Below are 15,119 nucleotides of genomic sequence, written 5' to 3' on the forward strand. Positions count from 1 at the left end.
GCATTTGTGCCCCGGTTACCTTGTGCCAGGAGCCAAGGTATAAAGGTGTGGCTGCCACCTCCCTCTCAGTTCCTTCGCACTACCACAAAACTAATACCCAAAGTAGAGATGAAGGCGTGAGGGCCGTGGAATGTATATGCGCACAACACATCTTGCAGAACAACAGTTACTATACCGTAAGTAACTGTTTCTTCTCATTTGACTGTGCACATACACATTCCATTGTAGGTTACTCACCAGCAGTAACCCTACAGGTGGTGAGATTTTGGATTACTTGAAGAGAGTCTGCAACACTGACTTGTTGAAGCTGGCATTGTCTCTGGACACTTAATAGTGTAGTGTGTGGAAAAGGTATGTGCGGATGAACATGTTGCTGCCTCACAAATATCAACTACAGGTACATTCCTCATGAAGACTGACGAAGTGGAATTAGCTCTAGTGGAATGGGTGGAGGAGAGACTTTGCTTGGAAAGCTTGATACAGTCAGAAATCCAGTGTGATATATGATGGGCTGTTACAGGTTGCCCTTTAATCCTATCAGCATAGGCTACAAAAAGCCTGGGAGATGATTTGAAAGATTTCCAGGTACAATGCCAGAGCTCTCTAAACAGCCAAGATATGAAGTTTTTATTTGGCCTTGGTAGAATGAGGTTTTAGCAAGAACACTGGGTGATGTATAATCTGATTGAGATAGAATGTGGAGACAACCTTAGGCTACGTCTTCACTACCCGCCGATCCGGCGGGTAGCAATCGGTTTATCGGGGATCGACTTACCGCGTCTCGTGAGGACGCGGTAAAATCGATCCCTGATGGCTCTACCGTCGACTCCGGAAATCCACCTCGACAAGAGGCGGTAGCGGAGTCGGCGGCAGCGCGGCAGCGGTCGACTTTCCCGCGTCCTCACCGCCAGGTAAGCCGACCTAAAATACGCAACTTCAGCTACGGTATTCACGTAGCTGAAGTTGCGTATCTTAGGTCGGAACCCCGCTGTAGTGTAGACCTAGCCTTAGTCATAAACTTAGGGTGTAGCCTAAGAGAGCTTGTCTTTGTGAAATACTGTGAGAAAGAGGGTCAACTAGAAGTACCGGAAGATCTCACACCCTCCTCACAGAGGTAGCTGCTACAAAAAATGCTGTTTTCACTGACAACAATGGCAAGGATGTTGTTGCCAAAGGTTCAAAGGGGGGACCCATTAAATGGGACGACACTCAATTCATGTCCCATGAAGGTGAAGGATTGGACACAGGTGAGCATGAGTAAGTCCCTTTAAAAATCTGGATATGAAGGGACACAAAAAGATAGAATACCCATCCACTGGTGGATGTATCACAGAAATGAATGATAAATGGACACTTATTGAACTGGGAGAACGATCTGAAGATTTCAGATGCAGCAGGTAGTTTAGTATGTGTCTAATCTCGGTGTTAATTGGTGTTAACTGGTGAGGTTCAGTCCAGACTGAAAACCTTTTTCATTTTACTGCACAAATAGCTTTGGGGGAATCCTTTCTGCTGATCACCAAAATGGCCTGCACATCTTGGAAGCAGACTCTCTTCTTATTGCTCAACAAGAGATTATCCACACCATGAGGCAGAGAGATTGTAGGTTGGGGTGCAGTGACTTGCCTTGATTTTAGGACAAGAGATCTTCAACCAGAGGTACAGCTATGGGTGATCAAATGGAGAACTGATATAGGTCTGTGTACAAATACTGCCTTGGTCAGGCTGGTGCACAGAGTACGTATAGTACATGTTGCCTACCATGAATCAAAGATACTTTCTGTGGCCAGGATATATTTCCATGTGAAAGTAAGTGTCCTGCAAATCAACAACAGCATACCAATCCATAAGGGATAACAGACACAAGGGTGACCATCATGAACTTGATTTTCTTGACAAATGTGTTCAGCTTTCTTAAGTCCAGAACACAATGAAATACACCTCTCTTTCTGGGCATCAGTAGTGGGAATAACAGCCTTTCCTCTGTGTCCACACCCTACACACTGTTGTAATAATCTTTGTACAAAGTATGCCTTGTGAGGGATCATCTGAAAACTTATAATTTGCTGGTTAATAGTATCCTGATAAAATGTGTGGCAACACTGTATGTGAAATTGTAAGATTTCCCTATATAATGTAATTAACACACATTCCAAACTACAGCAGAAGTTGGCAAAAAGGTCTGACTCAAACCAAGTAATGTGTGCTCTGCCTAATTTGCATTTAAGCACTAAACTGTAGACAAAGAAACCTCAAACAGGAGAGGAAAAGCAGCAGGGAATATCCTTCTCTATAGACTTTTTGTCTCCAGAATCTCAGCTGGAAATGTTTTCCGGGGAGGAAGGTGGGGACAGACACTATAAAAATAAGGTATCTTCCCCCCCACCCCCACCCCCACCCCTTCTCTCTCTTTCCCCTCTCTGCCCATTGATTCACTGCACCAGATGGGACAAATGAAGTAGCCATTGAACTGAAGAAGGGATCCTGGCCTAAGAAGTTTGGTCAGTAAGACTGCTGAGAGCATGTGATGAGAAACTTTGCATTGAATTTAACATAGTTTGTTAAGTTAGGCAATAGTTGCATTTTATCTTTATTTTTCTTTTAACCATTTCTGATGTCTTTGCCTCATTACTTGTATTTAAAATCGCTGTCTTTATAGTTAATTGTTTTAGCTAATCCAGTTTGTTTAAATCAAAGTGTCTGGGAAACTCCATTTGGGGTAACAAGATGTGTGCATAACATTTCTATCAATAAAATGACAGCCTTTATATAAGCTTGTATTGTCCAGGAGCGGTCTGGGCAGGACATAAATTTCGGGGGGGAAATCTAGGACTGGGAGTGTGTTGGGGTCACTCTGCAATATAACCAAAGCTGGTAAGAGCCAAGGTGTGACTGGCTGTCTGCAGCACACACACAGACAGCAGTCCTGACTGGAGGCTATAGCAGCAAAGCATTGTAAAGGGCACCCCAGGTTAGAGGGAAGGCATGACACAGCTACTTATTATTCTGGATTGTGCCTTTGGTATGTCACAACTTCTTTTATTGCTCCCAATTGTAAAAGAGACTGTATTTCTTGAAGCAAAACAGCCTGATGAGATGGGTCCCTGAAAAAGGATGGGAAAAGTGGGTTGGGTGAGTCACCACTGATGGTGTTGGCACTGCCTATGTTGTAGGCTGCATCAATGATGTAGATGACCCTTTCGGTGCTGTGGTGATAAAAGATGCTGACGATGCTGATGTGGTTGAAACTATTATGAGCAGTGTTGGAAGATGCAGGAAAGGATAGTCAGGCAGGAGACACAATAGATTTTTGCCATAAAGAACGACTGTGGTGTCAATGGTGTTGATCTCTCTGATGGAGAAGGCGGCGCTAGTCTTGATGGCCCCACTGGAGCTAGAGTCAATGGTGTTACCTCAGATGGTGCTGGTGTCATTCGGTGTTTGTGATGAGACCTCAATTCAGCACCAGAGGACTTTATTTTATTTTTTAAAATCTTTGCCCCTTTTTGTGGGATGAATAATGAGATTTTGATGGTCTGTCAGTCTCAGAGGACAAAGATGGTTTCAAACACTTCACGGAGGCCATGGGAGACAAAGATGAACAACCATTTCTCACCCAGTATGGGCTTAGGAGCTGAGGCAGCTGGATGAAGAGCTCATGAATGAGCTCTTCATCCTCCCGTGGTTAGGGTCGGGCACTGAAGAGAGACACATTGCCTTTTCAGGTAGCTGTACCTTAAGGCAGAAGTCCCTTCGCTTTTTCATCTTCATCAGAAAGGAGGTACAAATGGGACATTCATCCCTCACATGTCCCTTGCCTAAACAGATTAGGCTATTTTGTGCCTATCGCTTACAGGGATCACAGCCCTGCATGTGGCACCTTGTTAAATTCTAGCAATTTTTGCATTCTGACCTCCAGCCTCAAAGAATCAGTTAACTATCTAACTATAACTATATGCAGATAAGAGAATTTCTCTTTTTTACACGCTGGCTAAGAGAAGAGAACCAAATCTCAAGCGTGATAGGGAGTTCCAGCTATTGCCATGGGAGGTAAGAAGGAACTGAGAGGGATGTGGCAGCCACATCCCTTTATGCCATCAGCTCCATGCTGAGGATAGTGAGGGTGCACGTGCTGCTGATAAAAGTCATCGACTTGAGTGCACTGGGCCCACATACACCTACAGGGGAATGAGTATGGGATAATCACTCAAAGGAGAACTAACCTATTCAGTGAATCATTTCAATTATAAACACTACAAACCACTCAATGCTTATTCTCTATTGTATTTTACAGTTCTATAGCCTTTTGTGCCTTTAAGTCCTTTGAGAGCAGGGACTATGTTAGGCACAGCTTACTCATTGTACAGCAATGGTGTAACAGGGCATAAGTAATATGTAATTATAATGTACAATTTTCTACATGTTTTATTTGATGAAAAATTAAAACACACTGTAATGGTGTACCTATTGTGACAGACCCAGACCAGAAGGGTACAGGAGTCTGGTAGAGGGCAAATATACTGGTCACTGGATGAGTAGTTTTCTGTTCCCTGAGTGACCAGAGGAGGGGCTGCACTAGAGTAATCAGGAACGTGCTAGAACCAATTAATGCAGGCAGGCTAATTAGGACACCTGGAGCCAATTAAGAAGAAACTGCTAGAATCAATTAAGGCAGGCTAATCAGGGCACCTGGGTTTTAAAAAGGAGCTCACTTCAGTTTGTGGTGGGAGTGTGAGGAGCTGGAAGCAAGAGGCACAAGGAGCTGAGAGTGAGAGGGTGTGCTGCTGGAGGACTGAGGAGCACAAGTGTTATCAGACACCAGGAGGAAGGTCCTGTGGTGAGAATAAGGAAGGTGTTTGGAGGAGGCCATGGGGAAGTAGCCCAGGGAGTTGTAGCTGTCATGCAGCTGTTACAGGAGGCACTATAGACAGCTGCAGTCCACAGGGCCCTGGGCTGGAACCCAGAGTAGAGGGTGGGCCCGGGTTCCCCCCAAACCTCCCAATTGACCTGGTCTGTGGATTCTCCCACAGGGGAAAGTCTCTGGGCTGTTCCCCAACCCACATGGTGAATCTTTGAGGCAAGAAAATCCGCCAATAAGCGCAGGACCCACCAAGATAGAGGAGGAACTTTGTCACACTGGTGTAAGAAGTGGGATCTTGGGGTGCTCAGCGCGGCGGAAGGAGGGTGATTTAAACAAAAAACAAAAAAAAAAGGGAGAGAGTTTATTTTTTTTCACCACAATGGATGACGTAGTGCGGGCACTGATACAAGCTATGGCGGCCCAGCAGGAGGCTACCCGTGTCCAGGCAGCCGCCCAACAGGAGGCAGAGCGGCTGCAGCAAGAGACTAATCACCTTCTGATGGACCAGGCTGCTCAAGACCGAGCTATGTTGCGGGAACTGGTAAACCAGGTAAAGTCCCTTACAGAGCTGAATCGCGGCCATGATGGGACGCGGCTCATACGGGCCAGCCATTGGCTGCAGAAAATGACATGGGAGGATGATGTAGAGGCATACCTTCTGGCCTTTGAGAGGACAGCCCTATGGGAGGCCTGGCCTCGAGATCAGTGGTCTGGCATCCTTGCCCCATTCCTGTGTGGGGAGGCCCAGAAGGCCTACCATGATCTGCGTGAAGAGGCTGTGGCAGACTATCCCCAGCTGAAAGCAGAGATCCTGGCCAGATCTGGGGTAACGACAGCAGTGCGGGCCCAGCAGTATCACGGTTGGAAGTACCAGGAAGACAAAACCCCCCCGGTCTCAATTGTATGACCTCATCCATCTCACACGAAAGTGGTTGCAAACAGAGTCCTGGAGTCCGGAAGAGATACTAGCGGTTCTGGTCATCGACCGATACATGAGGGGACTACCTCCAGACCTTCGTGCCTGGGTAAGCCAGAACGAACCCTCCACCTATGATGAGGTTGTTGCCCTGGTAGAGAGGCGAAGGACAGCAAGGGAGCTGACCCAACCAGTTAAGGAAGAGGCACCCCGGGTTAAACTAGCAGCACCAAGCCCTAAAGTTCGGGTGACTGGGCCACCAGGAGGGCCCAGGTGGAAAAAGAGAGAGGCTGAAGGCCCATCAGAGGCCACAAAGAGTCAGAGCACTGAGGGAGAAGAGGATTGTGATGTTAGACTGCCCAAACCAAGAGATCGGGGAACGCCTAGGGCTCCATACAGATGTTATGCCTGCGAGGAGTGGGGACACACAGCTGCACAGTGTCCCAATGCTGAGGAGCCTATGCAGTGTAACCTGGGGAACTGGGCAGATCCATGCTCCCTAATCCACCTTGTAGGGATCTCACTAACCCCACATATGTATACCAGACCAGTGAAACTAAATGGGGTAGGGACCACGGCACTGGTTGATTCGGGGAGTGCTATCACGCTTATCTCAGGGAAGCTCGTGAAGCGTAGTCAGCTGCTGCAGGCTAAACGTACGGGGATAACATGTGTCCATGGGACAGTTAGTTACTACCCCACCATCTCAGTAAAAATCGAGATCCAAGGGAACACTACTGAGGTAGCAGCAGGTGTAGTCCCTAAACTCCCATACCCGGTGCTCATAGGGAGGGACTTCCCAGGGTTTGGAAACTTACTCCCAGTAGGAGGATTGGAGAAAGATGGGGACCCTAAAATTGATGAGGCATCCACAGCAGACTGCCAACCCCCAATCTTCTCTAAAATATCCCCAGATTTGTTCTCCACTCCCAGACAGGGTAGAAAGACAAAAAGGGAAAGAAGGGCAGCTAAGGCCTTGGGAACCCGAATACTGACCCAAAGCCAGTCGCTCTTGTAGGTAGGCGGACCCGCACAGCTGAAAAGGAGGCCACGCAGGAGGGAGAAGCACCTGAGTCTGACCCCCACCCTAATGCTTCTGAACCAGTAGAGGCAACAGAGACTGGGCCCCTAGATCTTGGGCAGATTAGCCCGGGGAGAGGAAATTTTGGACGGGACCAGGCAGAAGACCCAAGGTATGACAACATTAGGAAGGAGGTGACTGAAATAGATGGGGTCCCCGTGGAAGGAAAAACCCAGGGACCAGGGCCCTACTTCATAATGAAGAAGGATCTCTTATACCGGGTTGAACCAGTACAGGGGCAGAAGGTACAGCAGATCCTAGTACCTCAAAAACACCAGAACGCTGTATTAAGTCTTGCTCATAGTCATCTTTTTGGGGGGCATTTGGGGGTAGAGAAGACCCTGGCACGAGTCCTATGACGGTTCTTCTGGCCCGGAGTACATGAAGAAGTGTGGAGGTACTGTGCCTCCTGCCCGGAGTGTCAGCTGCACAGTCCCCGTCCCCACTTGAGGGCACCTTTAGTACCCCTTCCCATCATAGAGGTCCCCTTCGAGCGAATAGCCATGGACCTAGTGGGACCCCTGGAGAAGACGGCTCGGGGCCACCAATATATACTTGTTGTTTTGGACTATGCTACTCGCTACCCAGAAGCCGTCCCCCTGCGGAACACGGCCTCTAAAACTATAGCCAAAGAGCTGGTGGGGATCTTTGCCCGAATGGGACTACTGAAGGAGATATTAACTGACCAAGGAACCCCATTTATGTCGAAGCTAATGAAGGACCTCTGTACGCTGCTCCATATACATACCCTGAGAACTTCGGTCTACCATCCACAGACTGATGGGTTGGTAGAAAGGTTTAACTGAACCCTCAAGGCTATGATAAGGAAGGTGGTAAGTCGGGATGGGAAGGATTGGGACACCCTACTACCCTACCTTATGTTCGCTATCCGGGAGGTACCACAGGCCTCAACTGGGTTTTCCCCCTTTGAGTTATTATATGGGCATCACCCCCGTGGCATACTAGATATCGCCAAAGAGATCTGGGAAGAGGAACCCAATGAGGGGAGAAATATAATAGAGCATGTAATGCAGATGCGAGACCGGATAGCCCGGGTTACCCCTATTGTACGGGAACATTTGGAGAAAGCACAGGAGGCCCAGCGAACCAATTACAATCGCCAGACAAAAGTGCGACAGTTCCAACCAGGGGATCGGGTTATGGTGTTGGTACCCACGGCAGAAAGCAAGCTTCTGGCCCAATGGCAGGGGCCCTATGAGGTGGTAGAACCCGTGGGGGGAAGTAACCTACAAGGTGCGGCAGCCAGGACGCAGAAAACAAGAACAGATTTATCACGTTAACCTTCTGAAACCCTGGCATGCACAAGAGGCATGCACAACGGTCCAAAAAGACCTAACCCAGGAAAACAAGCCTTCCAAACAGGTGAGAGTGTCTCCCGATTTAACACCAGACCAGAAGAATGAGGTGTCTGAGATGATCTTCCGGAACCAAGATGTGTTCTCGACAAAACCGGGTCGAACAACCGAGACATATCACCACATCGTCACGAACCCTGGGGCCAGAGTAACAATGAGGCCCTATCGGGTGCCAGCGGCAAAAAGGGAGGAAATAAAAGCAGAAGTAAAAAAAATGCTGGAGTTGGGGATCATCGAAGAATCCCAGTGTCAGTGGTCCAGCCCAATCGTGCTGGTGCCCAAACCTGATGGCACCACAAGATTTTGCAACAACTTCCGGCGATTAAATGAAGTATCCCAGTTCGACGCGTACCCCATACCTCGCATAGATGAGCTAGTGGACCATCTGGGTAATGCCCGGTACTTGACTACCCTAGACTTGACAAAGGGGTACTGGCAGATTCCCCTTGCGGAAGACGCAAAGGAAAAGACTGCGTTCTCTATACCAGAGGGTCTTTTTCAATATACTGTCCTCCCTTTTGGACTACATGGGGCCCCAGCTACCTTCCAGCGCCTCATGGACAAGCTATTATGCCCGCATAACAGTTATGCTGCTGCCTACTTGGACGATGTGGTCATTCATACCCCAGACTGGGAAACCCACCTGGAGAAGGTGGAGGCAGTCCTCGATACCTTCAGGCGAGCTGGCCTTACAGCAAACCCTGCCAAGTGCGCTGTAGGGTTTACAGAGGCCAAATATCTTGGCTACATTGTGGAAAAAGGTCTGGTAAAACCCCAAGTGAACAAGTTAGAGGCCATCCAAAATTGGCCCCGACCAAGTCGCAAGAAACAAGTCCGGGCATTCCTAGGTGTGGTGGGGTATTACCGACGATTTATCCCCCACTTTGCCACAAGGGCAAGCCCCCTGACAGACCTAGTGAAAGCCCGTGGACCTGATCTGGTGAGATGGTCTGACGCAGCAGAGGAAGCATTCACAGACCTACGGACTGCCCTCTGCAATAACCCCGTACTGATAGCCCCTGATTTCACCAAGGAGTTTATCCTGCAGACGGATGCATCGGAAGTAGGGTTGGGGGCCGTTCTATCACAAATGGTCGGGGAGGAGGAACACCCAATTCTATACCTCAGTTGGAAACTCCTTCCAAGGGAACAAAAATATGCAGTGGTGGAGAGAGAATGCCTCGCTGTAAAATGGGCCATGGAAACATTGCGCTACTACCTGCTCGGGCGCAGATTTGTCCTCGTGACCGACCATGCCCCTCTTCCATGGATGCAGCACAACAAGGAGAAGAACACAAGGGTGACCAGATGGTTCTTATCCCTCCAACCTTTCCAGTTCCATGTGCAACACAGAGCAGGGAGCCGTCATGGCAACGCCGATGGCTTGTCACGTGTGCACTGTCTGGCGTCCCAAGCTGCCCAACCCCTTGGCGTTGAGCAGGGGGGAGGGATATGTGACAGACCCAGACCAGTGGGGTACAGGAGTCTGGTAGAGGGCAAATATACTGGTCACTGGATGAGTAGTTTTCTGTTCCCTGAGTGACCAGAGCAGGGGCTGCACTAGAGTAATCAGGAACGTGCTAGAACCAGTTAATGCAGGCAGGCTAATTAGGACACCTGGAGCCAATTAAGAAGAAACTGCTAGAATCAATTAAGGCAGGCTAATCAGGGCACCTGGGTTTTAAAAAGGAGCTCACTTCAGTTTGTGGTGGGAGTGTGAGGAGCTGGGAGCAAGAGGCGCACAGAGCTGAGAGTGAGAGGGTGTGCTGCTGGAGGACTGAGGAGCACAAGCGTTATCAGACACCAGGAGGAAGGTCCTGTGGTGAGAATAAGGAAGGGGTAGGTCTACACTTACCCGGTAGTTCGGCGGCAAGCAAATCGAACTTCTGGGTTCGACTTATCGCGTCTTGTCTGGAAGTGCTCGCCGTCGACTGCGGTACTCCAGCTCGACGAGAGGAGTACGTGAAGTCGACGGGGGAGCCTGCCTGCCGCGTCTGGACGGAGGTAAGTTCGAACTAAGGTACTTCGAACTTCAGCTACGTTATTCACGTAGCTGAAGTTGCGTACCTTAGTTCGAATTGGGGGGTTAGTGTAGACCTGCCCAAGGTGTTTGGAGGAGGCCGGGGAGTTGTAGCTGTCATGCAGCTGTTACAGGAGGCACTATAGACAGCTGCAGCCCACAGGGCCCTGGGCTGGAACCCGGAGTAGAGGGCGGGCCCGGGTTCCCCCCAAACCTCCCAACTGACCTGGACTGTGGATTCTCCCAGAGGGGAAGGTCTCTGGGCTGTTCCCCAACCCACATTGTGAATCTTTGAGGCAAGAAAATCCGCCAATAAGCGCAGGACCCACCAAGATAGAGGAGGAACTTTGTCACACTATATATAGCTCTGATGTATCAGTTTGCCACAGAAAAGTACATCTGCGTGAGATGGACCACTGGAGAACACACATGTAAAAATCTATTTGATTTGTGATGTACCCTAGGTGCACTGTCTATGAAAAGTGATTATCAGTAAGGGCTCTATAATTCTCTTCAGATTAAGCATTATTCTGTGTTCAGTCTACTACACTGAAGAATAATCAGTTTGGTTGCATTAACATGCAAATGGTAATTTGAAATCTCAATATTTTTAAAGTGCCTCATATCTATCTCTTCTAACCAATTCAACACCTTGAACAACGGCGGGGAAAGAAAACCCAAGTGACCTTCTGAACGGAGTGCTGCTCAACGTTGTTACAATCCTTTGTTTTTTTTCCCCTCTCTCTTGCCTACATTTGTATAATTCATGCACAGAATAGCAAATGAGACTTCTATGGATCACTGTGTGAATCTTCCACTCTTTGCTATTATTTATGAACTGGACAGAAAAGTCAGATCCACTTAGATATTCTGGAAATACTTTTTTACTCCCAGTTTACTTCTCTTGTTATATACTAATTTTGTCTGATGAAGAGGGGAAAAAGTACCAATTTATTATATGAATTAAAAAGGAAAGAAGAAGAATATAACAAAAAGAGAGGCACAAAAGCCAAAATGTTTTCCCAAGTGATTCATTTGTAAAATTTCTTAGGGAAGAGGCTGAGAGGAGAGACTTACAAAAGCCTTGGAGTTATAAATTAAGCATTGCTATAAATTTAGCCATAACAAATCAAACCACAGAAAAATACAAAGAGGAAAGGAAAAATACATTCCCTGATATGCTATCTGCTAGGTAAACAGATCTTTAGTAATATCAGATCTCAAAACAGAATCTGCTATTAAATCTTTGTTGAGATATGAGGAAAGATAACCAATTTTTGTGTGTGGACTAGGTGGTATGAGTGTTAGTGAAGTTCTACTGCAAAGTTTGGTGAGCTATACTATTTTTAGATTTTTTTTAACATCTTGTTTTACTTACGGAGTGTTTATGACCAGACGATCCCATTGTCCTTTAATGTCATCCTCTGAGGGCTGTTCTGTAATGTACAGACCATCAAATTCCAACTTCCTGGCAATTTCCTTTTCTCGCTTAAATACAACCAGAGGAACCTTTGGAAAAGGGATATTTAAAATGCTTGTAATGGTTCACACATTTCTTAGAAACAATTAGGTCTCTCTACAGTGTAAAACTAACCCTCAGAACACTACCTAATTTCAAGCCTTGGAACTGGTACATTCTAAGAACAGGATATTCTGGACAGTGGTGGGGTTTGGAGGGTTACTCAGCTCAGGGGAATAAAGAATGAGTTCTGATACTGCTTTTGGATGAGAATATTGTATTTAGGAGTGACCATAAAGGTGTGTCAGGGCTCTTGCAGCAGCATCTTCAGCCACTGAAAGTTGTTTATATAAAAGATAAATGTATTTATACTAAAAGTTAAATGAAACCAAACTTCTGGCAGAAAACAGAAATCAAAGCGAAGTCTAGATGCTGTACTTCACTGTCCTGTCTACAAATCTTGGTGGAAAGCACCTGGTGCCAGAAAGTCTACTATGGGGTGGTTGCATTGGTGCAGTGTGCTTCCAAACTCCCCATGGAGAGCAAGCCAGCATATCCCCAAAGTTGGTGGTGCTAACTGTGGTGTGTGTGTGGTTATGGTGGTCAAGAATGTATTGATTCAACACATGGCAGCTTCTGTTCAGACAACACTTGCCATCACGCACCCAAAACTCCAAGCATGAGAAGAGGGGGCGGTACTAACACTTCTCTTCCCTCAGATTAATGCCTGCTAGAATGAAGGGAGAAATTGACTGCTTTTAACGTGACTGATTAGGCTTTAAACTCTGAATATTTTAAACTAAATTACACTGTATTATGTTTTCCTCACAGCAGTAAGATGCCTACCAGTTCTGTGGAAGCCATTCAGATATGAAGGTGATGGATGCTTATAAGAATCTAGACAAAAATAATCATCTTGATCTCAGCTCTGATATTCATGTGTGTTACAAGGAGTGATTTTGGTATTTGTCTACATTCAATTGAAACTGAAGAGTTCAAAGTCTCAGAACAGTGAAATGGAGTTAATGTCTACCAAACATGAATAAGTAGCTGGGTTTCAAACATACACACAACTCACCTTTAGACAATAGTATCCAATCACACAGACAAAGGAGATGATAGTATGAATAATTGCCAGAGCCCTGAGTGTTGGTGCCATGTAACCTGTACTCTCTTGTAAAACAAAAAACACCACTCCCTCTTCCTCTTCCTCTTCTTCAAATGAATTCCACAGATCAGCGTCTTCCTCTAACTCATCTAATGGTTCTTCTGTCACCTGGAATGGAGAAATACACACACAAAGCAACAGGAATAACTTAAGCTTTTTTCCATTCTCTTAGTCACAGATTTCTTTTTGCTCCCTATTTCTATGTTATTTTTTTTATGAAGATCATTTTGCACTTTACATGAGCACTGAGTCCTAAAGAGTGAAGTTCTTCATCCTCAGAACAAGAGAAGCACAGATACAAGAAGAGTGCAGCTTCCTACACTACCTCGTCAATGTACCTCACACTTGACATCGAAGGAGCAATTCAGCGGTAGCTCAATTTACAAATCTCCCTGTTACGGCGTGCAATGGCAAAAATTAAAGCAAAAACAATGCAAAGGTAACACTAATGTTTTATTAAATAAACAATTAATGTAATGCTGAGATAGACTGGTATAACAAACTTCAGGGTTTGTTTTGGAATTTACACTATTTATGACTACTAGTCTCAGAGGAAGGGGGCAAAAGCTATGTTGTTGTCACCAATTCACTTGTTGTGCACACATTTTTATTTCACAATTTTCTTTAAAAAGTTTATAAGTCTTGCTATAGCACTTGATTAGCATTTCACACTAATCTCTGGCCAACAAGCTCCTTGTTGCTCTAAACTCTGCCCGGGCCATTGCAAAACTGGCCTCAGAATCAGGGAGCCATAACTGGCTCCCTGAAATCCAAAATTCTCTTTCCTCTCCTATGACCAGTGGAGGCTGGATGCAGCAGAGAAACTGGCCCTTCATTTCTAGGTTATCAGTACAGGTCAGTAGTGGCCAAACTGTTACCATTTGATAGCATGTTTGATGACCTATGCAAAATTAACTGAGCAATGTCTTCCACATGCCCCCACCAAGGGTTGGTCAGACCAACAGGGATGAGCCAGTGGCCCAGGAGAGAGAACATAATTGGTGATACAGGGAGCTGGGTCCCTCTTCCTGAGATCTTCTGCCCCCCAATGGCTGGGCTGTGGGGACTAGGTGGGCTGACTGGCTCTCGCACTCCTCCCATAGTCTGTTTAAATTCTGCCCAGACATTTCTAGGTCCTTTAGTATAGGATCTGAGTTCTTCAGGGTGCTGCTGGTATGACCAATTGCCTATTTTCAAATTAAAAAGGATTTTTTCCCATTCAGCCAAATGGCTAAGTCCCAGTAGGGTTTTTTTGCTTTCTGTGCAGTGTCATGGAGGCATAGTTGAGTTGTAAGCAATAGGACTTCAATGGTTTAATATTAGAAAAGGTAAGACCAATTAGTTAGTCACAACTTGAGGCTGGTGTCCAATGTGGATAAAGGCTAAAAAGGGCCAGCTTCAAGGGATAAATGAGAACCAGAATTTCGCTGGTGTGCCTATAGGACAGGGGTGGGCAAACTATGGCCTGTGGGCCACATCCGGCCCGCGGGACCGTCCTGCCTGGCCCCTGAGCTCCTGTCCCTGGAGGCTAGCTGTCGGCCCCTCCCCTGCTGTTCCCCCTTGCCCGCAGCCTCAGCTCGCTCGCTCCGCCACTGGCGCAATGCTCTGGGCGGTGGGGCTGTCAGCTCCTGGGGCAGCGCAGCTGCAGAGCCCGGCCTGCCCCGGTGCTCTGTGCTGCGTGGTGGCGGCGGTGGCAGAGTGGCCGAGCTCCAGCCGGGCGGCACGGCTGTAGCGCTGCCAGCCACCGGTGCTCCAGGCAGCATGGTAAGGGGGCGGGGGGGGGGGGGGGGGGGGGGGGGGGGGGGGGGGGGGGGGGGTGGGGGGGGGTGGTCGGGGTGGGGGTGTGGATGGTGGTCGGGGGGGCAATGGGGTTGAATGGAGGCAGGGATCCCGGGGGGCAGTCAGGAAGGAGGGGGGGTTGCATGGGGCGGCAGGGGGCAGTTAGGGGCAGGGGTTCTGGGGCAGACAGGGGACAGGGAGAAGGGGTGGTAGAAATAGTTAAAGATGAAGACAATGTGGGGGAAACAATGCACTGAAGTCCCCAATTGCTACCCTCTACTTTTTTTTTTGGTTTTGTTTTATTTTAAAGAGATTTTAAAAATGAATTGTGACTATTTTAATAAAAAAAGCACTAAACACTTTTGAGGAAAAAGCAGCCAAATTTTACAAATAGACAAAACAGAACTATCACACACAAAAGCAAAAATGTTATCTAACCCAGCTAGAGTACAAGAGACC

General features: G+C 47.2%; 1 protein-coding gene across 1 annotated transcript in view; it reads right to left on the reverse strand.

Annotated features, from left to right (window-relative positions):
- The window catches only part of RYR3 (ryanodine receptor 3), a 575,267-nt gene that overhangs the window by 34,305 nt on the left and 525,843 nt on the right, over positions 1–15,119 (reverse strand). Inside the window, exons 93-94 of the mRNA XM_024202042.3 lie at positions 12,792–12,989; positions 11,633–11,763 (exon numbers count right to left, since the gene is read on the reverse strand). Of these exons, the coding sequence (XP_024057810.2) occupies positions 11,633–11,763; positions 12,792–12,989 (329 nt within the window). The remainder of the gene's footprint in view (positions 1–11,632; positions 11,764–12,791; positions 12,990–15,119) is intronic.

This window comes from Terrapene carolina, unplaced genomic scaffold (genome assembly GCF_002925995.2).
Source record: "Terrapene carolina triunguis isolate 2854851 unplaced genomic scaffold, T_m_triunguis-2.0 Scaffold96, whole genome shotgun sequence".
Taxonomy (NCBI): Eukaryota; Metazoa; Chordata; order Testudines; family Emydidae; genus Terrapene; species Terrapene triunguis.